Source organism: Marmota flaviventris, chromosome 6 (assembly GCF_047511675.1).
Source record: "Marmota flaviventris isolate mMarFla1 chromosome 6, mMarFla1.hap1, whole genome shotgun sequence".
Taxonomy (NCBI): Eukaryota; Metazoa; Chordata; class Mammalia; order Rodentia; family Sciuridae; genus Marmota; species Marmota flaviventris.
In genome coordinates, this window is record NC_092503.1 from 112,241,511 (window position 1) to 112,267,790 (window position 26,280).

General features: G+C 54.3%; 1 protein-coding gene across 1 annotated transcript in view; it reads left to right on the top strand.

The window, feature by feature from the left end:
• The window catches only part of Tfeb (transcription factor EB), a 45,216-nt gene that overhangs the window by 12,770 nt on the left and 6,166 nt on the right, over positions 1-26,280 (top strand). The window contains exon 2 of the mRNA XM_027943507.2: positions 25,991-26,219. Within this exon, the coding sequence (XP_027799308.1) occupies positions 26,013-26,219 (207 nt within the window). The 5' untranslated portion in view covers positions 25,991-26,012. The remainder of the gene's footprint in view (positions 1-25,990; positions 26,220-26,280) is intronic.

Sequence of the window (26,280 nt, forward strand, 5' to 3'; positions counted from 1 at the left end):
CTGCACTGGCATCAGTAAGTCTTTCAAGGCCATAGGGATGGCCCTGAGCAGGGGTAGGGCTGAGAGTAGGTAGGGGCGGATGGAAGAGCCAGAGGTCCAAGTGCCCAGCCTCAAAGAGGAGCCCAGTGTGGCGCAAAGCTCAGGAAACCAGGAATAGGCCAGAGCCTGCCTCAGTTTCCTTATCTCCCCAGCTCGTTTCAAAGTTCAAGTGAAAATGTCACTTAGCATGGCACCAGCCAGGCCACAGCAGATCCCACTTTCATCTGGCACTGGGAGTGTCCCCGTTTGGAGTTGACAGTCATCATTCCTACCTAGTGGGTTCATTCTGAGGATTAGAAGACTTAGTTTACAGGAAGTGCGTAGAACAGAGCCTGGTCTCCACTAAGTAATCGCTCTGCCCAGGTTGACATTTTACCTGTGCAGAGTATATTGGTGTGCGAAAACTGACCCAGGCTCGTGTCAATTACTTTTTTTTTTTTTTTTTGTAGTGCTGGGGGTTGAACTCAGGTAGGCAAGTGCTAGAACATAGGTCGGCAGGTGCTGTGCTGCGAGAAACATCCCCAGCCTGGAAACTGCCTTCGGTGTGGGGCTCTGAGTTGGAGCTGGGAATCACAGTAAGTGCTCACATTTAGTAGGCTCTGTGCTGTGCCAAGAGCTTCACCTGTATTGGCTCACCCTCCCTCACAGTTGCACTTGAGGTGGATTCAATTACCCTCATTTTTATACATGGAGGCACAGAGGGGTCCAGGGACTTGCCCCAGGATAGTAATGTCAGTGAGGAAGGATGGTAGATGGTCCACTAGGCCCTCCTGGGGAATCCCCCATCTTGCCCCTCAATGGGTTTAGCTGGAGGTGGTAGGATGGGGAGCAGGGCTGCCATGAGGGGAAGGAAGAGTGGCTGTGAAGCCCTGGGACCTGGCCAACAGCCCTCTTGTGTCTTTCTCCTGTCCCCAACCAAGAGTAGGTTAATACAAGCAGTGGCTTTTCAGTAGTTGGAGCTGGAGAGGACTTCCTAGGAGCTTGAGCTTCTGCCAGTGTGTATACCTGAGGGCGGGGCTGAAGACGACTCACCCGGAGAGCACGTGCTGCCGTGGTCATGAAGACCTGGCTCTGTCCAAGCCACTTACCACGTGACCTTGAGCCTCAGTTTCCTCAGTCCCTACCTGCTAGAGTGCGGTGAGGATGATTGAGATAGATGGTAAAATACCTAGCACAGACTTGGCTCCAAGTATCTGACAGTGGATGCCATTCTTAAGCTCCTGTTGCATAGGGGGCCGTGCACCAGGCATGGGGTCAGCTACACACATATCCTTAGAAGGATGTTTTTCTGAGCTGTGGATCAAGACCATTAACTGGACCCTAATCTGGTCATGACATCTGTGTAGTAGATCTCCACGAACATTTTTTTTAATGAAAAACAATAGAGATGAGTATGGTGGTACATGCCTGAAATCTCAGCAACTCAGGAGGCTGAAACAGGAGGATCACAAATTTGAAGCCAGCCTCAGCAATTTAGCAGGACCTTAAGCAACTTAATGAGACCCTGTCTCAAAATACAAATTAAAAGGGCTGGGGATGTAGCTCAGTGGTAAAGCACCCTGGGATTAAATCCCCTGTACAAAAAAAAAAGAACAGAAAATTACAGTATTGGTTAAGTGTTATTTTGTGAAGCACATTGTTTCGTGGTATGTGTGTTTTGTGTCTGTTGTTTGTGTGTGTGTAGGCATGCATGCACATGCACATATCCAAGGTGAAATGAAATATGAAGTGTATCTTTCAGTGAGTCACTGTCACAAACTTTTTCTGTCTCTGCCTTGGAGACTCTCCCTCCTGTGCAGGATTCATGGGGTAGCTACTGAGTACGAGACCCAGCCCCAGAGGCTGGGCCAGGCTGCCTGCCTTGGGTAAACCTAACAGTTTGGCTGGGGAGTCAGGGTTCAGCTCTTAGCAAAGTGGCTGCCAAACCTGTGGGTAAGCCCAGGCGGAGTGCAGGGGTGGTCACGGAGGGCTTCCTGGGGGTGCTGACGTGTTGGGTGGAGACGGTGCTTGGCATGAATGGTTGGCTTGGGGTCTGGACCAGTGAGTGGAGGGCTGCAGGGCCAGGCCTGGAGGGAGATGTCCATGTGAGTTGAGCAGAGGGTTGGTTGAGGGCACTTGGTGAGGGCTGTGTCCATTTCCCCTGACTGGGTAGAGTATGGGAAGGGAGGTTCAGGTTTATAGATGCTCCCCTCAGCTTGCAGTGAACATGAGTAGGAACCCAGGGTCCAGGGCCCAGGGCTCAGCTGTTTCCTTCTCTTGCCATGGTCCTGGGAGCCTCTTGAACTTTCCCCTACCCTCCAGAACCCTGGTGGCTCTGGTGGGTTTGGCCCGAGAGCTGGCTCTAAGCCCTGAGCCCTGCTCCAGGAGCCAGGAGCCTTTCTACTGTATAATTCTCTGACCTGGTAAGTGCTTGCCTCAGTCAGGGCCTCAGTTTCTCCCCTTGTAAAGTGGTCAACCACCCTCTGGTGGCAATGCCCAACTGTGACCTAATGTGGGTGAACTGGCTGCAGGAAGTGTGGAGAGATCTTCGGGGGTTATTATTATTGTCTCTAAGGCTGGGAGGGCTGGAGAAGGTCATGAGGACATCAGCTGCCTGACTGGAGAGCCCCCCTGCCTCCCCATCCTGTGACCTAGGGCAGTGGGAGGAGCTATAGGGAGAAGCCTGTGACCTGCAACAGGCTGGGGCTGTCCCTGGTTCTGAGCAGAGGTAGCCTAGAAAGGACTTCAGAGAGTGACAGCCAGGTCTGGCCTTGGTCTGGCCTAGGTCTGGGAACTCCCAACCTCCAGAGCCGCAGCCTGCATTGAATCTCCTACAGAACCCAGCTTGGAGGTCTGTGCTGCTGTGGTGGGGCAGTGCTTCAGGACCGATTGGCAGGGGCCTGTTTCCAGGAAACTGTGGGTGGCTTCCAACCCACGTAGCATAGCACCCAGATGCTCAGGCATGACCTCCCACCCTACAATGTGCTGCTGAATGAAAGATCACAGATACTGAGCACCTACTGTGTGCTAGGCACTCTGCTAAGCACTTTTGTGTATCTTCTGATTTAAAACTGAAGCCCAAGAGAGGCCAAGTTTCTCAAACAAGGTTACCTAGCTAGTGAGTGGCGAAGCTGGTCTCAGGCTTGAGTTTTGGATTCAGGCTGCCAGAGTTCAGATCTGGGTGACTTATTAGCTATGGGACTCTTGGGCAATGACTGAGTTTCTTAGTTTCTTCCTCTGTGCCTTCCTCAAATGTTGGTTGTGAGATGAGGTCTATCAAGTGCTTCATACACAACAAAGGCCCAAAACATTGGACCCACTTTATTTCTCTTCTGTAGCAATAATCTGCTGTGGGACTCTGGGCTGGTCATCTGTCTACCAGGCCCCAGCATTCTTAATGGGTGCTGACCTTTCCTTGTCCCTCTCAGTAGGGTTATTAAGGATCAGATGCGATCAAAGTCCTGGAAGGGCCTGGGGGGAGGCCTTCAGTAGGACAGAAGAGCTAGACTGCTTGAACCCCCAGGGCTGCTGGGAATTTCCAGGACTTGCAGCTCACTGCAGGTCCTGATGCTCTTTGTTTGGGCCTGTTTCAAGCTGTCCTATCTCCTGTTGACCCCTGCAGGCATTTGAATTAGTGACCCTAAATCTACTCCAGGTTTCCCAAGAATTTTCCATGGAAGGGTTTTGTGGTCAAATAGGTATAGGAGGGTGGGAATCACCAAATCAAAAGAAAAAGTGGAAAATAGGGGTGGGAGGCATGGGGAGACAATGATCAAAGCATACAAAGCCCTCAATTAGGAGAAGCAGTTCCTTTTTCTTTTGAGCTATATTGCACAGCATAGTGAATGTAATAAGTAGTGTGTTGTACATCTCAGAATTGCTAAAAATAAATTTCAAATGTACTAACCATCAACAATGATAAGCACTTGAGGATATGCTAGATATGTTAATTAGCTTGTATCCGATGTTAATGACATTGTATCCATATATTGTAACATCTCTTTCTACCCCATAAGCATGTACAACTATTTTTAAAAAGCAAAATGAAGTCTGGGATACTGCTCAGTGGTGGGGTCCTTCCTGAGGGTTCTGTGTCTTCTTTCTGGCCCCCTCCCTCTGTGTCCTGTTCCCTCCCTCACAGCTGAGAGGTGGAGCTATGCCCAGTGTGTGGCCCCTGGAAGACACTTCTAGGCTGATGCAGGCACTAAGCCTTCATCCGGGCAGCAGAGGGCAAATCACCTCTGTCTTCTGGGCCTGTCTCCTCACTTGTATAAAAAAGCTCATCATGATGTGCATTTGCACTAGCCATTGGGAAGTCTGGCTCCGACACCATACGTGAACATACTCTATTAAATTTTCCATCCACGGACAAGTGTCCATAGTCTAACAATTCTGATAATTTCTGGGGACTGTGAGGACATGCAAAAATGAAGGAGGCCCCTGGCCATGGGATCACGTGTGTTAAGACTCCTATGTCTGATTCACCCCCACGTTTGACGTTTGCCCTTCATGTATTGCTGCCCCTCTCTGGTCTCTCTTGCCCTGATCACCTTGGGAGTGGCCCAGTCAGCCTATCTCTGGGGATCTGTTTCACATGTGAGACGTGAGGCGTGCTGGTGAGCTTGTTCCCTGTTGAGAGCTGGTATTAAGAGTTGGGAGGAAACTCATGTCTCTCTGCTGAGAGCAGGTGGTCGCCAGCTTCTGCCCACTCCTTGGGTGCTCCCACTCCACATGGAGGGGTGCTGGCCACTGGCTGTACCAGGAGTGCTTCTGACTGTTCCACAGCCATTGGGATAGGACTGTTCCAGACCCTCTCCTGCCTGTGGCTGCGGGGATGGGGGCTCCCAGTGAAAGACCAGGAGGTGCCAGGCTTGGTGGGGAGGAGGTGATGCTTCCCTGGCAGGAGCTGTCCTCTCCCGGAAGGCTGTTTGCCCACGTTATTCTTAGCACTGACTCATTATAGAGTCTATTTTTAGCTCTGTTTCTAAGTGTCACCAACATCTGGTGCAGCCAGTACCAAAGGGGATGGGGTGGCAGGGCGACCCCTTTGGGCATTTCTGGGGACTGGAGGAGAGTAGGGACAGAGTCTTGTACTTATTGCACCTGCCACAACTTGCAGCTCGGCAGGCAAGAGGTACCCTGTCCGTGCTCTGCTCGGGTGTTGATGGCTCCCCCATGAGCTCATCACTCCAGCTCCAGGTCCAGGTCCTGGGTTGGGGATGGGGTGCCATCCAGCTGGAGAGCCTGGGCCAAAGGTGCTCACCCGATAGGCTTCCCCTGGCCTGCTTGCTTCTTTAGGTGCAAGACAGAGATTACAGCCCCTAGGCCATGGGCAGGGTGTATACTAGACCTGAACCTGTGAGATTCTTTTTGGGAGAGGCCTCTTGCTGTGTCCCTTTCCCACATGTGAGCTGGGTGCCATTGCCTTGGGAGTTGTCAAGAATAGCTTGGCTCAAGCCAGGCGTGGTGGTGCACACCTGTAATCCCAGTGGCTCCAGAGGCTGAGACAGGAGAATCGCGAGTTCAAAGCCTGCCTCAGCAACCATGAGGCCCTAAGGAACTCAGTGAGACCCTGTCTCTAAATAAAATACAAAATAGGGCTGGGGATGTGGCTCAGTGGTCGAGTGGCCCTGAATTCAATCCCCGATACCAAAAAAAAAAAAAAAAAAAAAAAGAATAGCTTGGCCCGGAAGTTTGGAGGGCCAGGCTGTGGCCCTGTGCTAACTCAGCTATGCAAGCTGTGCACCGCCCCTGCTTCCTCTGGGCCTCGGTAACGCCAGGAAGCCAGAGAAAACTGTGGTCTTCAGACTCTCCCTCAGAACCCCAGGAGGTGATTTGATGGCTGACTGGGACGGGGAGAGGTACCACCAGGGGTCTAGGTGGTCTGGCCCTCTGTTGAGCGGCTTCATTCTCATGTTTTACGTGTCAAGGTTCCCAATACATTTTGAGAACAAGGTTCTGTTGCTGGAGTCCGCCTGGGATTCTGGTGGGTGACTTCCCAGTCTCTCTGCCTTTCTGTTCTGTGTCCTCCCCCTGCGCTTGACTGGATCCTGTGTGAGCACTGGGTACTCAGAGTGCCAGGCCCCCTCGGGGTGTGGGAGCTGCTCTGGGGTAAAGCTTTGAGTGTGGCCCCTTGCTTCCCTGCACCCTTGGGACTGGGCTGCCCTGAAGATAACAGTTGGTCCCAGAAGCCAGGACTTCCACGAGGAGGGATAATACAGCCACATCCAGCATGTGGGTGGTACCCAAGAATTATTTAAAGTTAATGAATGAAATGGAGCCAGGTGTGGTGGCATAACCCCAACCATGGGAGGCTGAGGCAGGAGGATCTCTAGTTCGAGAGCCAGCCTGGACCACTTATCAAGACCCTGTCTAAAAAAAAAAAAAAATCGGGGGATGTAGCTGTAGCTCAGTGTTAGCACACCCTGGGTTCAATCCCCAGTACTGCAAAAAGAAAAGGGAAAGATAAAAGGATGAGGTGACACCAGCTTAGCATCCCTGGAAAGCAGTGCCTCCGAGTGGCGGTTCCCCGCCTACCTCCTCTTCCCTCCGCACCCCTCCCTCCTCCTTTCCTGTCCCTGCTTTCTTGGACTAGCCTGAAGCTCACTCAGCCTTGGGTTCAAAACTCAGCCTTGGTCACAACTCTGAACAATGACACTTCCCCAATCTGAGTCTCAGCTTGATCATCTGTGACATGAGCTTCCGAAGGCTCCTGCCAGCTCCCGCAGCCTCTGATCTCAGGGCACAGGGCAATTCTCAGGGTGAAGGTAGACACGGTCCTGGCCTGACTGGTCCTCTTCTCCTCTGACGAGGCAGGAGCCCTCAGAGCCAGGGCGTTCTGAGATCACACTGTCCGGCACCCACAGGATGGGGTGTGGCCCATCCTGTGGGGAGTTGGGGTTTTTGGGTGTCAGGGGGTGGGTGGTCATTCAGCTGTGTCCACTGACCTGAAGTCACCACTATGAATCTTACGTGTGGCCTTCGGGGAGTATGGGCAACAGCCTGTAGGGACACACATTTGTATCGTTATGACTGGGTGTGAGGGAGTGTGTGAAATGTCATCAAGCCAGCAAGAGGGCAAGGACAGTCAGCTCCTGTTGCCAGGTGCTTCCCCGAGCTCCGAGGAGAATGGAAAGTGATTTCAGCAAAGGGGCCTTCCCTGTCTGGGCCACCGCCCTGGGTACGAGATGGCTCTGCTCTTCCATTCCCGGCTGCCACAGGTGCCCTGTCTTTCCCTCCCCCTTGCCTTAGACCTGCTTCTCACTCGGGATGAGGGGCTGCCTTTACCTGGAGTTGGACACCCCTCTAGGGCATTTCAGAGGGGTGGGCTCACCCCATTTGCAGCCACAGGAGTCAGCATCAAGCCCCCCAGATCCTGAGACCTGGCAATCTCTGCCCCAGTGGAAATGGCTTGCTGAGGCCAGGCTGGGACGCTGTGCTCAGCACCAGACACCAGCCCAGTGGTTTTCCAGCTTGAGAAAACCTGCCAGGGAGGGGTGAGGACAGCTCCACCTGCCCACCGTTCAGCCCGCCACCCTGGCTTCAGCAGTCTGGTGACTCATTCCCCTGGGGAGTGAGCCAGAACCCTCCTGGGGCACCCAGGCCCTGGTGCAGGCCCGCTGGCCAGAAGTCCTGGGTGCCTCAGAAAACCTGTACTGAGCCCAGGGCCTGGCAAGCTGGGGAGAGAGAGAGGAGGGAGGCCCTTTCTTCAGGGGTGGGGGTGCATCTCAGCCAGACTCTTTTGCATCTTTTCCTGCCCCTGCCCTCTGCACCCTCCCTCTGGTCACCTGGGAGGCTGCAACCCCAGGTTATGTAATGGATCCAAAATGCCTCTCGTGAGCAGCCATCAGCCACTAGACCCAGGAGTCCCCATTTCCCCAGTGGTTGCCATCTGGGAAGCTCCTGTCCCCTCCTCAGGCTCAGAGGAGTGGGTAGTGCTTGCCCACCCTGGGCCTGGCTGTGCTGCCTGGGAGGGGGTGGGAGGCTCTCTCCAGGGAAATGAATTCTTGGCCTGACCCCAGATGCCAGCCTGCCCAGCCCCGCTCCAGGGTAACACTGGGTGCACACACAGCCCCATTGTGTGCCTGGGCCCTGTGCCCGCCGCAGGCCTGGCACCAGCTCTATCAACAGCAGTGGCTCCGACAACTCCTCAGCAACCCCTGCCAGGGACTGAGCCCTTGAGCCCCTGGTGAGGAGAAAGGAAGGAGGGAGACTGGTGACTCGGGGGCGTGTCCTGGGTGAGGGGCCAGGACCACTCAGATAGATAGTTGAGAAAGTACCAGCCTGAGAGATAAGAGCAGGGAGACAGCCTCTTTCACAGAGGGAGACACTGAAATATCAAGGGCTTTAGGAACTTGCCTGGGCCTTGCAGCTAGCAGAGGCGCTGCGTGGGACCCAGGCTGCCTGGAGCTGGGTGCGGGGCTCTGAGCCCCATCCTGCTGCCCCTTCAGCCTGTAGGCCATGCTCCCGGGAAGGCAGGCAGGCTCCTTCTTTCCACAGTCCAACTGGGGAAGCAAGTCAGGCTTCCTTCTGGGAAGTCTGTGTCCCCGGGGCAGAAGGGGCCCCGGGAATGGAAGGGTCTGAAGTCTCCAGGTGCTTGGATAGGTGAGGAAATTCATGGTCAAGGAGGGTACTGGCGACTGGGCAGGCAGGGCAGATCTCCAAAGCAGGAGGGCAGCTTCTGTGCCTCCGTTTCCCCACTCTACCCACACTGTATATCCTCTGTGACTTCTGGAAAGGAATATGGTAGAGGTGTGGTCAGAACTGGGGCTGGACCCCTTGCCTAAGCTCCGCAGGCTGGTCAGGAAGCCTCATGTCCCCAGGCAGGAGTGTGAGGCTCCTGATGCTTCTGCTCTGAGAGCTTGGCCTGAGCTGCCCCTCCTGCTCAGCCTGAAGGGGTCTCTGGGCTGTGAGTCTACCAGGGGGCAGCCCAGCTACTCGCTGCAAGGATCCCACCTTTGCCTACTGCCCAGGACCTTGTCCCTCTGTGCTAAGGTGAGAGTGCCCAGACATGGCTCTGATGGGGTTTGCCCTGATTTTCCACTTTCCAGACTAGACCCACTCCATCGGCTCTGATTCTCTAGGGCCTGTGGAAGTGCAAGGGCTCCTCATCGACAGCCTACCGTCCTTGCTGTCCTGTCCATCCTAGACCTGAGGCCTGGCTCCCTCCTTCAGCACCACCTGAGCCCTCTTAGCAAAGGGACAGAGCATTCTGCAGAGACCACAGGATTGTGAAAGGCTGGGGCTGGGCCACAGAGAGAGATGGGGAAGATAGAAGCCGGAAGGGGACATGGAGGCTGGGTCCTTCCTAGCCCACCCTGGAGCCTCACCTCCTCCTCCATGCCACCCCGGCTCATCTGCCTCCAACAGCCGGTCAACACCTCTTCCCCAAGGCCACAGGACTGGGCATGGTGAGCCCACAGCATGTGAATGAGGGTCACATCTGAGTGCCCTCTGCCCGAGGCTGGTGGGAGGTACGCCCAGCGACAGCTTGAGGACCTCACGCGCTAGCTAGAAAACCAGACGGGAACTTCCTGGGGCCTCGGTTTTTCATTTGCAGAATGGGTACTCTAATTTACTTCCCTCCTTCCCAGGCTTGTTGGGAAGGCCACATGAAGTAATCCGTGGTGCCCTGAGAAACCGTTCCTGGCAAACAGCTCAGTGTTCAACGCAGGCTTCAGTGGTCGCAGTACTAGGAAGAGTGGCAAGTAGTAGAAGTACAGTTGTGATATTGGTTAATGGTGTTTTTCCAAAGTAAGGCAGCGGCTGGCTTTCTCAGTCTGTATTCCTGTGCCAGGCACAGAGGCTGGCTTGGAGCAGAGGAAGTAATTGTTCTCAAATGGGGATCAGAGGAGGGCAAAGTCAGGGGAGCTGCTTGTGGAGGGGGAGGTCCCGGAGCAGCACCTCCAGAGAGGAGGAGGCTGGAGAGCCAGGTTGGGTTGGGTGTGAGTGAGAGGGTCCCCTTGGCTGTGCCCAAGGCTACTGGGGGGCGAGAGTCCTGGTCATCTGAAAGGCCCACCCCCCCCCCCAGGAGCATGGCCTGGATCTGGAGAGTGGTGGGGAGCTATGGGGTGATAAAGCAGGGGATGACCTCTCCTTGTTGCTCATTTTGTTTCTTGGTCTTCAGGGCTATTTGTTCTCCACTTCTCCCAGGACAATACATCATTTTCTCTACTCTTCTTCCTCTTCCATCTGAGGCTCGCTCCCACCCCAAATACTCACTTCTACCCCAAATAGCCTCTCCTTGCTGGCGCAGCCTGCTCTCCCTGTCCTGCCTTCATCTGGCTGCCCCTTCCTCTCCTGGATCCCGACCCACCTTCTCTGAAGTAGGAGATTGGGTGGAGCTGATCTGGAGGGGAGAGGGGTCTGACATGACATGACCACGTGTTGGGGACGGGTGTGATGGTGGCAGGGCCAGGAGGATCCCCTCATTCTAGCATAGCCCTGTATATTTTTCAAGGAATGACCCTCCCCCCAGTAGTGTGACTAAGGCTCATTAGAAGGATCTTGTTTTACGTTTGTCATCCTGATAAATGAAAATATAAGTTTCCATAACAGATTAATTAGGAAGTAGTGAGATCTTGTTGTTTTGCTTGAAATTTAGTGGAAAGGAATATTGAACCAGATGGGAACCCGACTATAGACAACAAACGTGTCCCTCCCTTCTCCTTTCAAACATTCAGCTACTTGTCCATCCATTATCCATCCATCTATTATGTACAACCATCCATCCAGCCATCCATTCATTCATCTATCCATTATTTTATATTTTATAAATTAGATAATTTACATTTAGTCATATAGAAACTCTCCAGGATGGCCATTGTTCTCATTTTACACATGAGGATACTGAGATCCTATGAATTTAAGTACGTTGTTGAAGGTCACACTTCTAGTAAGTGACAGATCGGAGATTCAGCTCTAACCTTCAAAACGCACTCTTAGTGTTGAGTCAGAGGACCTCCATCGATGTCCCCAGTGCCTACTTCTGAGGTGAAGCACGACAGATGTGTGAATGAGTGGGGAATGCTGGAGTTCCCTAGCTCTGCTCAGAAGCAGCCTGCGGGTGGAGGGCAAGGCGGGGCTGCTGATCCCGTTAGCATTTGATTTCTTTTCCATACCACTTGCCGCCCTGGAGAGTCCTATTTCTTCTCTCCATCTCCCCAATTTGGCTTCTGAGGGCAGTCTTACCTCCCCACAGGTAGGAAAGTTCCAGGTGCACGTTTGGTCCCTGCATCCAGCCCCTCCACCATCTCCCCATGAATGTTCCCATGCTGCCTCTCAGCTTCCCCACAGGTGGGCCAAATCCCTTTCCCCCTGTCCCTTTTATGGGCCATTCTCTAAGCTGTTAGTGTTAGGTGCTCAATTCCAGATCAACATTGCCTGCCCAGTCCCCCGTGGGCAACATAAGGATGTGAGTGCAAATAGTTTATTTGGGGGTTCCCCCAGGGAGCACCTGCAAGAGCAGAATCTGTGAGACAGGGCAGAAGAGGGACTGTTGAACTGCACATTGAGGAGCAGGTGACTGCTGTGGGTACCCTGGCCCACAAGAATTCTCCCTGGGGGCTTCATGGGACTTGCTTTAGAGTTCCCTAGCAGAGGGACTGGCATCTTTGCCTAGGGGACCCAGGGGGAGGGCAGGGTGCTATTCCATCAGCCCTGGCAGGTAGAAGTACTGTGGTGGGCAGCCTTTGGACAGTGAGTGCCCAGGGGATGTGCATATGTGGGGTGGCTGATGGCTTCTGCTGTCCTCAGCAAGCCCAGGCCTTGCAATTATGTGTTCAACAGATAAAGAGAATCTATTAGGTGCCTTGGACAAAAAAGAGGAAGCTAGCCGGAACGGTGGCCTATGCCTGTAATCCCAGTGGCTCGGGAGGCTGAGGCAGGAGGATTGCGGGTTCAAAGCCAGCCTCAGCAAAAGCAAGGTGCTAAGCAACTCAGTGAGACCCTGTCTCTAAATAAAATACAAAATAGGGCTGGGGGTGTGGCTCAGTGGTTGAGTGTCCCTGAGTTCAATCCCTCGGTACAAAAAAAGAAAAAGAGGAAACTATTAGGACCTTCCTCCATGAGTGAATGTGATTCTCCCAGCCCGCCCTTCCCTGGCTGCGCTTCCAGGCCCAGCCCAGGCCAGTAGCAACTCTGTGCTCCCTCCTCTCCTAGGAGGCGCCCATGTGCCGAGTGCACCAGGCCTGGAGCTGTCAATCCCCTCCAACTCCAGCATTCTGAGACCGTGATTGCAGCGGTTTTCTGACTTCCTTTCCTTTCTCTCACTGCCCCCATCTCTTCCCCGGCCCCATGGTTGCCACGTGGCTGCCCATTAGGCAGCCGGGAGCTGAACCTTCTGGTGCCCTTGCTGTGTGTCTCCATCAGAACTAGAGTAGTTCATGGAGTACTGGGGGTCATCTTAGGCTAAGGCACCCCTGTTTGTCCCCAGCGGAAGCTCTGTCAATGCCTGCTTCCTGGAGAGCAGCCTCCTCCCTCTGGCTGCACCTGCTTCCACCCAGACCTTGCAGCCTCCCAACACAGGTCTCCCACCTTATGGGGCTGAGGGAACAGCAAGAGTTAAAAAAGAGGGAAGTGGTGTAGGTAGGGCCCCTGTGTGTGGAGGTGGGGAGCAGGGCCAGGGCTGGGCCTAGCTGGCCTGGCTGCACACTCCCACTGGAAACTGCACTGGGCCAGGGGCAGGCATGCTGGGTCCCAGTTGTTATGACTTGTCTCTCCAGCTGCCACCTGCAGCCCTTCCCCTTGACGTTTCTACTACCATACCAGGTTTGGGCAGGGCGTGTGTGCCAGGGCGGGAGTGTGGGTGCCTGTTCTGACCAACCTCATCACTTCTGACATACCCCCCAGCTTACTAGGAGCGTCCACTCCAAGCCAGTTGCCAGGGCCAGATGCCACCCTTTGCATCTCTGTACCCCACTTGCATAGAAAAGTGGCTGCACTTCTTCCAGACTGGGGTGTGGTGTGATGGCAGGAGGGACTGAAAGTGGAGGCTGTCCATTCTTGTCTCAGGTTTAAACTTAGGCATCTCGATCCAGGAAGGAGGTCTGAGGCACCTGCCGCCCGAGCTTCATCGCCGTGGGGGAAAGTAGAGCAGCTCTGAGCCTTGGAGCTGGGGAGGCAGAGGGCATGGAGATAAAGATAATTATAGGGGGAGAGCAGAGTTCCTGACGCTCTGCCCACACCCAGCGCGCACACTTCAACCCTCCACTCTTCTCTCTGTCCTGGTAAGGGCAAAGGTTTCTTGTAGTATTTAAGGACAAAAAAAGGGGTGGGGCTCAAGGACAGGTCAGTGGGAATTTGGGGGAAAGACCTTCATGTTCCTGTCGTACCTGTGTGTGCCCCGAGGAGACGGTGGCAAGTGGTTGGCCGGGATGGATCATTGGAATGTTGTTCTAGAAAGTCAGTTCTGGGGGGGCAGGGCGATTTTCAGGGCAGGTGTCCTCAGGCTTCTCTGGCTGGTGGGGTGGAAAAGCCAGCCGAATGTCCCCAGCGGGGTAGGAGCCAAGCAGAGCTCCGGGCCTGGGGGGCCAGCCTCGCTGGAGCTGAGTGTGCTGGGCCACGGACAGCACCCTGGCTCAGCAGCCTGTGGACATGGTGCCGCTGTTGACCGCTCTCAGATCTCCTGGCAGGCAGGGCAGGGGCGCCCAGTGGGGGAGAGCAGCTCCGTGGCAGGCAGTTCTGCGTTACTGCCTGTGGTCATCCGGTGCCTCGGCCTGCGCTGGCCGCCCGGACCTGCCCCCACCAGGCATGAGTCACATCGAAAGCAGAAGCTGCCAGACACCGCGCCGGGTGAAGTGAGGCAGAACCAACTGTGCTATTTTGGAACCTGGTTAATTCCCCTCCTGTCCCTCCGCCTCCCCTTTCTCAGTGCTCCCACCCCCTCTGATCTCTGCATTCGCCTTCCTTAGGGGACAGTTGGGATGGGACTCTTTCCCTGGCATGTATGTGGAGAGGGTGATGAAATATCCCCTCGTCAGACCCTCCTCCTTGGCCAGGGGGTGCTGGCTTCTCGGGGAGCAGCCCTGGGCAAGTTTTGGGGGGCAGGGTGCCCCCTCCTGGCAAGAGCTGGCAGGCAGGGCAGCCCTGGCAGATGACATCCTGCCTCTGAGCACTGGCCTTTGACTGGCACCACTCCTACCCCTGCCCATCTTGGGCCACCCTCCGGCCAGCTGTCAGCTGCTTCTCCCAGGGTGTGAGCTATGAGAGCTTCAGGGGCTCCCGGCAGCAAACCTCAGAGGGTTAGGAGGGATTTCCGGACCCTCAGGGGAGATATTTTGGGGCCCAAGGGCCTTTCCAGAACCTGTGAAATCATACGCCTTCCAACAGCCCCAGTCGATCCCCTGGTTAGTAGCTCGCTCTTGGGCACCCTAGACCTGCCTGGGATTCTGGCCTCACATTTTAGGGTTTCTTTGGCACCCATGTGAACCTGGGGGCCCTGACAGTACAACCTACAGCAGTGACAGAGGCCTGTGGGTGTGTGTTTCTGAGCTGGAGATAAGAGCTGTCACTTGTTCCTAGGCAGAGTGGACAAGGGTCCCTGCCTCTCTTGCAGTTGTGTGGTTGGGGACAAGGTGGGCTTTGCCATTGTTCTGTGTGAGTGTTCTTGAGAGTTGGGTGCAGCCTCTGCTGTGTGTGGCCATGTCGCAGGGGACCCTAGAGTCAGAGCACCACATGGCCGTTTGTACCACAGCGATATGGTACGGTGTATGTTTGTGTACTGGGAAGGAGGGTCATCAGGCAGGTGACCAATTAAAATTCAGATCCTTGCCAACCTCATGTGAGTGGGCCTTGGACTTCTCATTGCTTGGATGGAGTTGGGGTGTAGGCAGGTGGGAGGGAAGGGCAGAGCAGGATGGAGGAAACAGTGGGCTCTAGGCCTGCCACGGGGACTTCACCATCCTCGAGCCTCCTGTGTGCCCAGACACACACTGTCCTTGAGGTTGTCAGCCCTCCGTGGGAGCTGTTCTTTGGGAGGCAAGCCCTAGGAAGGTGTGCATGTGACTGGGAGCATCTCTATGTGCAAGAGGCGGTGTGTGAATGGGTGTGTCTCACACGGCGGTCGGGTGGCTTTTCCAGTGGTAGCCACCCCGACTTTTAGACTGTTCCCCATAGACATCAACTGCTTCCTCCACCTGGCAGGCCACAGCCCAGTGCCTAGTGAGGCCACCGAGCACAGAGCCAGCCTGGAGCCTTGCACTATGGTCTCCACTTAGCTCTTCTGGGGCCCAAGAGGCAGGGCTCTTTGCTCAAGTTCACTGTGAGGTTCAGAGTACCCCGTCCGTCCTGTATCTCTCCTCCTGGGGCCACCACTTCCCTGCTGTCTCCTCCACATGTCACCCAATTTCATGCTTGAAACCAAGTCCGCAGCAGACAATAAGTAGTTTCTTGATGGTGCCCGTAAGTCTCCTGGGTGATTTGTCTTCTGACTCTGTCCGCCTGGGCTGGGGCTGGGAGACTGCGTTCCAACCAGCGCCGGGGACTGCGATGCCCTGCAGATCAAGCTTTGAGCAATAAGGCCCCTGCCATCGGAACTCCAGCCGGGAGGACAGGGGCCACCAGGCAGGGAGCTAACACCGGCAGACCACCCCCTCCAGGCCAGGTGTATCAGAGCTTCCATTCCTTTTACCTCCCCTCCTACTCGGAGAAAGGTGGGTTGGCTGCCGTCTGTTGTACAGAGGGGGAAACTGAGGCTCTGGGAGTTCAAGCACCTGCCCTGGTCACATCTCTGGGAAGAGGCAAAGCCAGATTGGAACTCTGTTCTACTGGGGCCTCAGGGACCACAGGGGCTAACCTACCTATCATCCATGGAAATGTAGTGCCCTTTGCTTGCTGGGGAAGGGGGCAGGCTTAGTGCGGGAGGGGTACCCACAGCTGCAGCCTCTGTGACCTTCCCCTTCCCCTTTCCTGTCTAAGGAGCCATCTGTGGGCTGGACCCTCTCCCTCCACGCTCACTGCACAGTGGGGTCCAGTGCCAGGTCTCTGATCCAGGTCATCAGATTTCTGTCCCACCTTGATAGAAACCCTCCAAACCCTCTCACGGCCCACGATAACTGCCTCCATGAAATTCAGATATATGGTTCCAGGGCTCCTGTGCATGGATGGGCAACTTAACAGAAAAGAGTGTCTGCAGCTGGGGATGTCCCACGTCCTGGGGTATCAGGAAGGTCTGAGGGGTGCTCGGGCTTCTCTGCGGACCTTCTGAAGGGTTCACTGAGGGTGGCATGACATGGGAGTAGGGCAGGGCTTGGAGTGCAGGAGACAGTAACCTATCTGCGTGGGGGTCTTTCCTGTGCTCCCTGGCTTCCTCTCTGCTAGAGCCAGTGGTGGTCACACATCCACGAGAGACCTGGGCTCAAATCCCCACTTCACTGTTTTTGAGGTGTGACCTTGAACATGACATTGAACCTTTCTGAGTCTCAGTTTCCCCTCTCCCATTTGAGGTGTTTGTGGGATTGCGTGAGGTCTAACATGGGCCTGGTAGGGACACAGGGAGTACTTGCTGAACTGGTGACCTGGGATGAGTGAGCGTTTGCTGGGCTATTGGTCGAGCATGGCCAATGGTCCTGTGTCTGCCCTAATGGGGGAGAGGGGTGGATGTTCCAAAGAAGAGAGGTAATTTTTCTGGAAGCTTCCTGGTACCTGGGGAGCTTAATAAGTGGCCAGTAAACAACTAGAGAACAAAGCGGAGTAGACACGGGCAGGACACTGGAGTGGACACTACAGGAGTAGGGTACAGGGGGCAAGGAAAGGGGGGTTCCAGTCTCCTGGCCCCACTCCAACATGGGAAAAGGGGGCTGCCTGCTAAGGGGAACGTTAGACTGCACAACGTGGTGAGGGATTCAGCAACCTGTGTGTGTGAGAAGGAGAAGGAGAGACAGGGAGACAACGGACCAGCAAGAGGCAGAGACAAAGGGCATGCAGGGTGTCTTGGCTGGATCCAGGCATGTCATGTCACATGGGTGGAGCACCCCAGGACCTTTCCATCCCCTTCACCTTCCACCTACATGTCCCTCCACCCTCATCTCCCTGGTCTGCCACTCGTGACAGTCCTCGTGGGGTAGGCCTCATGCACTGTCCCTGTGGTATAGGATGGGCGCCTTTCTGGTCTGGAAAGGCCTTTGAAGCTGCCCCGTGAGCTGCACAGTGGTCCCACCTTGCCCCAGGCAGACAGGCTGGTCAGGCCGAGGCGCCAGCTCCCACCCTTTCCTGTGGGATGTGAGCTGGGACTTGGGGTTGACAGGCCTGGACTGTGGGAACTGGAGGCCACTAAGCTGCTGCCCTTCCTCCCCTCCCCTTCCTTTCCCTCCTCCCCAGTCCTGCTGGGGGCTAAGAGGTTTAAAAACAAGCCTCAGACTGCACCTGCCCCAGCCTGCAGCTCCTGCATCCCAGCAGAGTGTGTCTGGGTCCCAGGGTTGCTCTGCTGCACTGGAGTGTGACTTGCAGGCCTCCTTCTGGAGCCTTGGCTTCCTCATGTAACTCACTATTTTCTGATCTTTATTCATTACAAATAGGAGTTGGATCAACCAGTGCCAAGTGTTTCTACTTGGCAGAGTGATTCTTTTGCATGAAAGATACAGAAGCCCATCCCAGCCTCTACATGCTGTTGGAGATCAGTGACACTCAGCCACCGTGCTGGAGGTCGGACTACAACTGCCCACTGGGTGGGGTCCTGGGGGCAGCCTTCTGGGGTGCTGGGGCTGCTGTCTGGCTCCACTAGGTGGTCGCACAGGGGTACACACCTCTTAAAAGGCCGCCAACACACTCCTCGAATCTGTGCATTTTGCTGGGATCATGTGTACCTCAGCAAAACAGAAAAAGACCAAAAACAATGAATTAAAAATGTTGAAAGCATGTACCACTGACCTCATTTCTGCTTCCTGTACAAGAACCTTCCAAATCAAACAGTGCACACTTAACCCGGGGAAGTCAGGTTGCTGTTTTTCAATATTGGAAGTAGCCAGAGGGCCCCATGGCCACCCTTCATAACCTCTAGGGAGCCACTGGGCCAGATAACATTATAACTTGTATTATTCAGTGTCTCCAATGTGCTAGGCACTGTGCTAGTAGCCTGCCTACTCAATATGCCTTTAGAATCCAGAGAGATGAATATAGTTCTTCACGTTTTCTCAGGTCCACTGCTGCACGGTCTATAAACACCCATGGCTTTGGGCGAGGCCTTTCTGCCCCTGTCCAGTAAAGAGAGGTAGAGATCATGCTGCAACTGCCTGGGGCCCTCAGATGGCTGTGTGGCTACCTGGGCAGATGGATGGGGTCCATTCCGAAAGGAACTTAAAAGGGGCAGAAAGCAGGGACTTGTACACGGACATTCCCAGTGGGCCTGGGTAGAGTGACAGTGAACAGCAATGATACCGAAGACAAGTTTCTCTGCCCACACTTTCACCCTTGCAGAGGGTCCCACAGCCAGGATCCCCATGCAGGGTACTGTGAGAGAGGAGGACCCAGCTGACAAGCCCTGTGGACCAATGGGGAGATGGAAGCCATGCCAGACATTGAGTTCACCACAAGGCCTGCATGTGAACCCAAATGTTTTGATCCCAAGTCCTCTGCCCTTCCCATGGAATCTTATGGGCAGGACTGGGGGCCCCTGGGAGTCATAAGAGACCTCCCCACCCCAGCTCTGTTTGGACTGGGGCCAAGCCAATGCCCCCCAGACCCCATGGGGACCCATGACTGCCTCTGGGACTTGGAATGGCCTTGCCTAAGGCATGGGGATTATATAGACATTCTTATTCTGTTTCCTGCAGTTCACCAGGCCTTCTTACCACCTCCTGTGCCAGAGGGAGCTCAGAAAAAAACAGAACCAACCCTGAACCTGGAATCTTCCCCCCTCTTTCCTTCCCAAGGCTGAGAGCCTTCAGGAGGTCACGGGGTCCTTTCCACCTTGGGACTATTTAGGAGGCCTCCCTTGGTGGTCAGTGAATTCCCCTGGAACTGACTGCAGCTCCTGCACAGTGGGAAATTTGGAACAGACTCAATGAGAAGGAAACTTCTTCCGACCACAAAGGCACAGAACCTAACAGGCATCCCTGCCGCTGGGATCACATGCTTTGTTGTTTCATCCGTCAGACATGCTTTTCTGGGAATACAGAAAATTATCTCTACCCTTTGAGGAAGGGTAGTTTTTTCTCCTGTGGTTGAGGGTTCCAGATAGTTCCATCATCCTGGACACCCTCTGGCCCTGGGGCTAGATAGAAGAGATCAGCCACTGAAAACTTCTGGTGGCTGGGGACTTCTTCAGAGGGAATCCCTAAAACAAAACATGCAACCTTCAGCCCAAGCGCAGGACGCAGGAGGGAAGCCAAACTCCTAGCTCAGGGTTAGGGCGGGGAGCCAGACTGCAGGACCAGCTTCTGCAGTTGCCTGGAGCAACAGCCTCTTGCACTTGTGTTTCCTCATCTGTGAACTGGGGACAATAATGAAACTCATATTTGCAAAGGAATGTCAAAATTAAATATGGTGCTTCAATCAGAACCTGGCACATAATGAGAACTTCATTAGCATAAGCTGTTTGCAAAAAACGACACACGTGTTCACTCTTCCAAAAGATTAAAACACACACAAACACTCCTCCTAACTGCATCATCCAAGGAAGTCAGAAATAATTTTGTATATTTTCTCCCAAGAGGTTCTTCTCATTTTTACAGTGATGAGCAGACTTTTTATAAAATTTTGCATGCTACTTTTTGTCACTTGATATATCCCCATGGTGTTTATTTGTAAGCATAACAACCATCAGGAGGGACCCACTGTAACTTATTTTACTACCTATTGCTGGACATGGGGATTTAAAATTTTTTTCTATATATAATGTGAAGTGCATCTGTATGCATAAAAGCCTTTTGTGCATTTGCTAGCCTCTCTCAGGCTAGCAAATACATACAAATTGCCAGTGAGGTACATACTAGCCATCTGTTGGAGGTGCCTGGTACCAAAGGCATTGTAAAGTCGTGGACACATTTGTGTGTGGTAGAAAGTAATTTGCTTCACTCTTAAACTCTGTAAGGTCTGCCTTCACTCTTATGTGACTTTTAAAAATGAAACAAACTGCAACTGAGCTGCTGGCCAAAGATCACAAACACCTGCCACCAATTACAAAACATTCCGAGTCCCCCCACCCACCAAGCCCACCTGGTCCTCCCTCCCAGGCACTCCCCCAAGGCCAACTGAGGATCCTGACTTCTAACACAGTAGATGCATTTGGGCTGTTTTTGAACCTTACACGCACCGATCGTGCTGTGTGCATTTTTGTGTCTGGCTTCTGTTGCGACACGGTGTCTGTGAGAGCCTTCGGTGTTGTGTGTGACAACAGTGGTTCGCTCTCATTGCCGAGCTGCATTCTGCTGTGTCCCTGTGCCACTCTTCTTTATTCCTTTTTCTTTAATGACTCTTTGGGTGGATTCTAGTTTGGGCTCCCATCCACGGTGCTGCAGATGTCCTTTGGTGAACACATGGGTGCTTTTCTGGCAGGCATAGAAGTAAGAGTGGATTCTCTGGGTGTGGGGGGGGGGCGTGTATGGGCTTCAGCTTCCCGCTCCAATTTTTAAAGGATCACGTGGAAAACAGAAAAATCCCCCAGTAGTTCAGGCCCCACAAGTGAACAAGGGGATGTGACTCAGCTAAAAAGCAGTTTGAGAGGCACTGCATGAAGACTGTGCCCCTCTGAACCCTGAGGTTCACGTCTGGGGCTGCAGTGGAAACCCAGCGGGGCCCTGTGTCCTGGCCTTGCGGCCCTAGCTGGCACGGGGTTGCCAGCCCTGATCCCTGCCTTTGATGGCTACTCCAGTTCCCTCCCCCTGCTTCCCTGGCTGGCCTGAACAACTGTTGCACTGAGCAGAGTAGGGCTTGGGCCAGATAGAGTGAGCTGGGGGTACCCCTTCTCTGAGATGTACCTTCAGACATGATTGGTAGCAGGTCGGACCCCACGCAGACCCCCAGAAGCTGTTCCTGTCTCCTTTCCTACTTTATTAAGACTCACCCAAGTCACGCATGCTCACATTGGAAGTTAAGAGCTTTCTACGTGGAAAGAGAAACTGTATAAACCTGTTCCCATTTGCCACCCCTTTGGGTGGCCCTCCCCCGAGGCAAGCACTCTCAACAGTTCAGGGTGCTGGGGAGCCCAGAATAGGAACGAAAGGATGGGGCCCCGAGCCAGGCTGCCTTGGCCAACCTCTTCATTCTGCTGTTGGTCTGCTGGAGAACTTTGGGCAGGTCCCTTCACCTCTCGGAGCTTCAATTTCGTCCCTGAAAAATGGAGACAGTGGTAGAAATGTCCTCATTGGGTTGTTGTGAGGAATAAATGAGTTGATGTTTGAAAAGCACAGGGCAGCTCCAGCCTGTGGCAAGCATTCAGTAAGCATGTTGCTCCCAGTAGGAAGAGCCTTCCAGTCTTTTCTACACATACACCCGTTTTCTGCCTAACTGGGCTCAGGCTGTCCATTTTATTCTGCAGTTCGTTTTTTTCCATTCAGTGCTACAACTTTGCTCTCTTCTTCTGATGGCTGTGACATTCCTGTTTTGGGGCCTTCTTTCTCCTTGCCTTTCCTTCCTGGGGTCCAGTGATTTTCCCCCCATCTCCCCCACCCCTTTCCTGCCCACTTATCTTAGGACTAAGACTCTGATCAGGTTGCTCGTGCTGAGGTTTAAATGGCTGATGGGGAAGCCCCCACACAGGCTGGATCAAACCAGCTCTGGCACCCCCACCCCAGAAGACCAGAACCCCGCCCCCTCCAAGAATGCCTGAGGGCCTGCGGGGGCCATTCCCCACCCCATGCCTCCTTGAATCCTCACAGCGGCCCTATGAGGCAGGTGCTACCATTGGCTTCATGTATAGCGATGAGGATGGTAAGGCCCAGAGAGGTTCAGCCATTTTCCAGTGTCACCTGGTCAGTGCAGGCCGTCCATGGGCCACTTGTGGCTAAGCTGGAACTCGGAACTGGGCTGAGGTAGAGTTGCTGAGAGGTCCTGGGCGAGCAGCAGTGGGAAGCAACTGGTGGGTCTTAAGGGTGGCCACACTACAGGGCGGGGCAGGAATTCTCTGGGGTGACAAACTTCTCCCCTCTGGAGGAAGTGCCACCTGGGGTGGGGGCTGATCTGGGTGTGGTAGATCCACCAGGCCCTGGTGTCCTGAATATGTGCATGTGGACCCTCGCTAGGCCTGGAGGTCCCGCTGGAGGGAGGGGCTCAGGAGCAGTGACTTTCCCTGTCCCTCCTCTAGCTCTTTCTGGCTCTGCTGAGTGCTGGGGAAGGCGGTGAATGGCCCCCAAGCTTGGAGAGTGAACAAACAGGCGGGGTGGAGGGATTAGCATGCCGGGGGTATCCCCTGGACCACCCATCTGCCGCAGAAGCCCTGCAAGTTCCCTGCCTGCATCCCGTACCTTCCCAACCAGACCACACCCACAGCGACCCAAGCTGGGAACCAGGAGAGGGAAGAAGCTGGAACTCTGCTCCCAGGGGCGTGACAGCATTGTCCAAGAGACAGGTGGAGCAGGGGAAAGCTTCGTCCAGGGCTGCTCATAACCTTTGGCATGAGGACTCCTCACTATTCTTCCTTCTCTCACATCCTTCCCCAGGAGGGTCACACAGATCCCTGGCAGATGGGGGAGGAAAGGGGTCAGGGATTCATGTGTCCATTTTACAGATGGGAAACTGAGGTCAACCCAGCCAGGGAGAGACTGAGCAGGGCCCAGCAGAGTTCTCACTGCAAGTCCGCTCCAGCTGGGCAGGGCCAGGCACCCGGCTCTTTGTCAGGGAAACAAGGATCTCGTTCTCCCCCAGCACCCCCAGAGCTGGCTGGCACGGCCAGGCCCGGTGCCTCCACCCCCAGAGCCAACTGAAGTCAGATTGTACTGGGGAGGGGCAGCCCAGGGCGCGTGGGTGTGCGGGGTGCAGCTGCGGGGAGCCCGCTGGGCTGGGGTCAGAGCCTGAAGGTCTGTAGGGCTAGTGTGCATAGTGGGCAGTGGGGGTGCAAGGACAGGGACACCCCTCTGTAGGAGCACAGGGAAGGGGGGCGAGCCCTGATGGAGGCTGCAGCTGCATGGCTGCCTCAGGATAGGGAGGGGTAAGGGGACTCTGCTCCCTCCTCTGGGAGGACCCCTGGGTGAGGCGGCCCTTTCATAGATTAATGGTCTAAGGGGAAGAGAAGGAAGGAGGGTGAGGGGCTGGACACTGCGTTCTCAGACCTCGAGGGTGAATAGTGCAGACCTCGAGGGTGGTGGAAGGAGCTCTGGATGGCGGTCAGGTGGCTTGGGCTCCATGCCTGACCCTGGTCAACCAGCTGTGTAACTAGGGACAAGCTCCCTCCCCACCCTATAGGGAGACCTCCCTCCCCAGCATGGACCCATAGCCAAAGTGCCTGGGACTATGTCCCAGCACTGTCCCAACTGCAAGACCAGTCCCTGGCTGTGCCTCTGTCTCTCCTTCTCTATCTCATAGGACCTTTGAGGAGCAAATGTTCAGAACCTGACCTGACCTATAATAAATGCTCATATGAACCCCAATTACTATCGTTTCCATGATCCAGTGATTTTCGTTGGGTATTTGCCAGTACTTTCTGCTGATGCTGACTTGGTACCGTGTCTGTGTTGCTGCTTTCCTTTGCCTCTCCCCGAGGTCGGGCTCATTCCTAGGAGCTTGGGACTCAGCTCTGGCCTTTGGTCTGCAGAGCCCAGCTCACCCTGCCAGTCTTGTGCTGATCTGTATCTCACCCATTCAGCCTGCCAGGTGTCGTGCACTGACACATTATTTTTATTTAATACTCTCCCCAATCTTCCCAACTAGAAGCTGTTTACACATGAGGAAACTGAGGCTCCAGCCCACATCTGCCCTATTTGAAAGCCCTTGCTCAACCTCAAGGTCATTCTGCCTCTGGCAAAATCGCCAGGATAAAGACCCTCCAGCCTCTCCTGGTACCCTCCTGGAGTCTGGGGTACCCTCAAGGGCCTTGCACCTCCCAGAGAGCCTCAGCCCATGGCAGCTGAGAGGCACTTTAGAAATCACTGGGTCCAGCTGGCATGGTGGTTCACACCTGTCATCCCAGGTACTTGGGAGGCTAAGGTAGGAGGATTCACAAGTTTCAGGCCAATGTGAGTGAGACCCTGTCTCGAAATAAAAAGGGCTGGGGATGCATCCCAGTAACACACACACACACAAACAAATTCATTTTTAAAAAATGAAAGAAATCACTGGGTCCACCTGGCATGGTGGCGCACACTCTCAGCGGCTTGGGAGGCTGAGGCAGGAGGATCTTGAGTTCAAAGCCAGTCTCAGCAACTTGGTGAAATCTGGCTCTAGACAAAATACAAAAAGCGTGTGGGGGCTGGGGTTGTGGCTCAGCAGTAGAGCGCTCACCCAGCACGTGAGGGGTGCTGGGTTCATTCCTCAGCACCACATCAAAATAAAATAAAGGTATTGTGCCCAACTACAACTAAAACAAAATATTAAAAAAAAAAAAAGCCTGGGATGTGGCTCAGTGGTTAAGCACCCCCTGGGTTCAATCCCTGTTTTTAAAAAAGAAAAGAAAAAGAAAAAAGGAGATCACTGTGTTCTACATCCAACTTTTTCATTTTGTGCACAAGGAGCGGAGGGCTCAGTGAGAGGAAGGCACTCGCCTAGGGTCACCAGGTGAGCTAGGGACAGAGTGCGCCCAGCTGCAGGATTCATTCTGTCCCATCCTCCTGCCTTCCAGACTAGGCTTGGGGGCCTCAGTCACATCTGCCCCACAGTAGATCAGGGCTGATGTACATAAGGGCAGGGAAGCATTTTCCGGGACTTTCAGCACCTGGTGCCCTAAAGTGGCCCTTTCCTCAGGGGGTTTTATATTCTCTGTGAGTTCAGGGACCACATTTGTGTCCCCAGTGCCTGGTTCAAATATCATTCATTGACTTAGCATCTGAGTCCCAGGCTCCAGGCTAGAGGCTGAAGGTACTGCAGTAAACAAAACAGACAAATGCCTGCCCTTGGGGCGGCTCACATTCCTAGTAAGTAAGGGACAGACAATGAATGAAATAAGTAAGCAAAAATGCATAGTATTTAAGATGGCGATAACTGATATGGAGAAAAAATACGAGGGAAGGGCCTTGGGGAGCGTGGGGGGGCTGGGGTAGGGAGTTTGCAGTTTTAATAGGATGGTCCAGGGAACATCACTGTTAGGTGAAGTTTGAGCCTTGGAGGAGGTGAAGGAGTGAAGCATTATGGTATCTGTGGAAAGAGCATTTCAGGCAGAGGGGGCAGCAAGTGCAAAAGCCCTGAGGTGGGAACATGCCTGGGGTGTTTGAGGATTGCAGAAACTGGAGGTGTGGCCAGAGCAGATGGAACAAGGCAGAGAACAGCGGGAGGTGACGTCCAAGGGGAATATGCAGGGGCAGCAGATCATAGATAGCCTTTCAGGCCAGGGTAAGGACTTTGCCTTTTACTCAGAACAAAGTAGGAGCCATGGAGATTGCGGAGCAGAGGGCCAGAAAGGAACTGCCTTCAGTTTTAACCAGATCCGTGTAATTACTGAGTTGTGTGCAGAACGCGGTAGGGAAGGATGGAAAGAGGGAGTCAACATCAGGAAGCCACTCAGGGAAGGCGTGGCGCAGGCTGGCCCAGGGGAGAGTAGCAGAGGTGTTGACAGAGGAGGAAGTGACTGAGGCCAGATCTTACGGCATCAGGACACAGACCGGAGGAAGAGGAGTCAAGGTTGACTCCAAGTTGGGGGCCAATCAGCTGCAACAGATGAAGAAGAGAGCAACTTCAGTTCCAATCTAGCAACCGGGAAACTTGGCGTCATGTCTCAGCTCGGTGGCCAGCTTGCTCAGTGGCCTTGGACAAATTCCTTCCCCTCTCTGGACTCAGTTTCTCCTCCTGTACAATGGGAACAGTCTCACTTGCCCTGGCACTGGCCCCTCCCTGAGCCCCAGGGCCATGAGGAAGACAAGTGCGTCATAGACCTGTCTCCCCTCATCTGCAGGGAGCCCGTGCCAGCAGCCACCATGGCATCGCGCATCGGGCTGCGCATGCAGCTCATGCGGGAGCAGGCGCAGCAGGAGGAGCAGCGGGAGCGCATGCAGCAGCAGGCCGTCATGCATTACATGCAGCAGCAGCAGCAGCAGCAACAGCTGGGGGGGCCTCCCACTCCAGCCATCAACACCCCCGTCCACTTCCAGTCGCCGCCGCCTGTGCCCGGGGAGGTGCTAAAGGTAGGCCCTGCTCTGGCCACGCTTACCCCCTGCCCCTGGTCCCGACCCCCATGGGAACCGG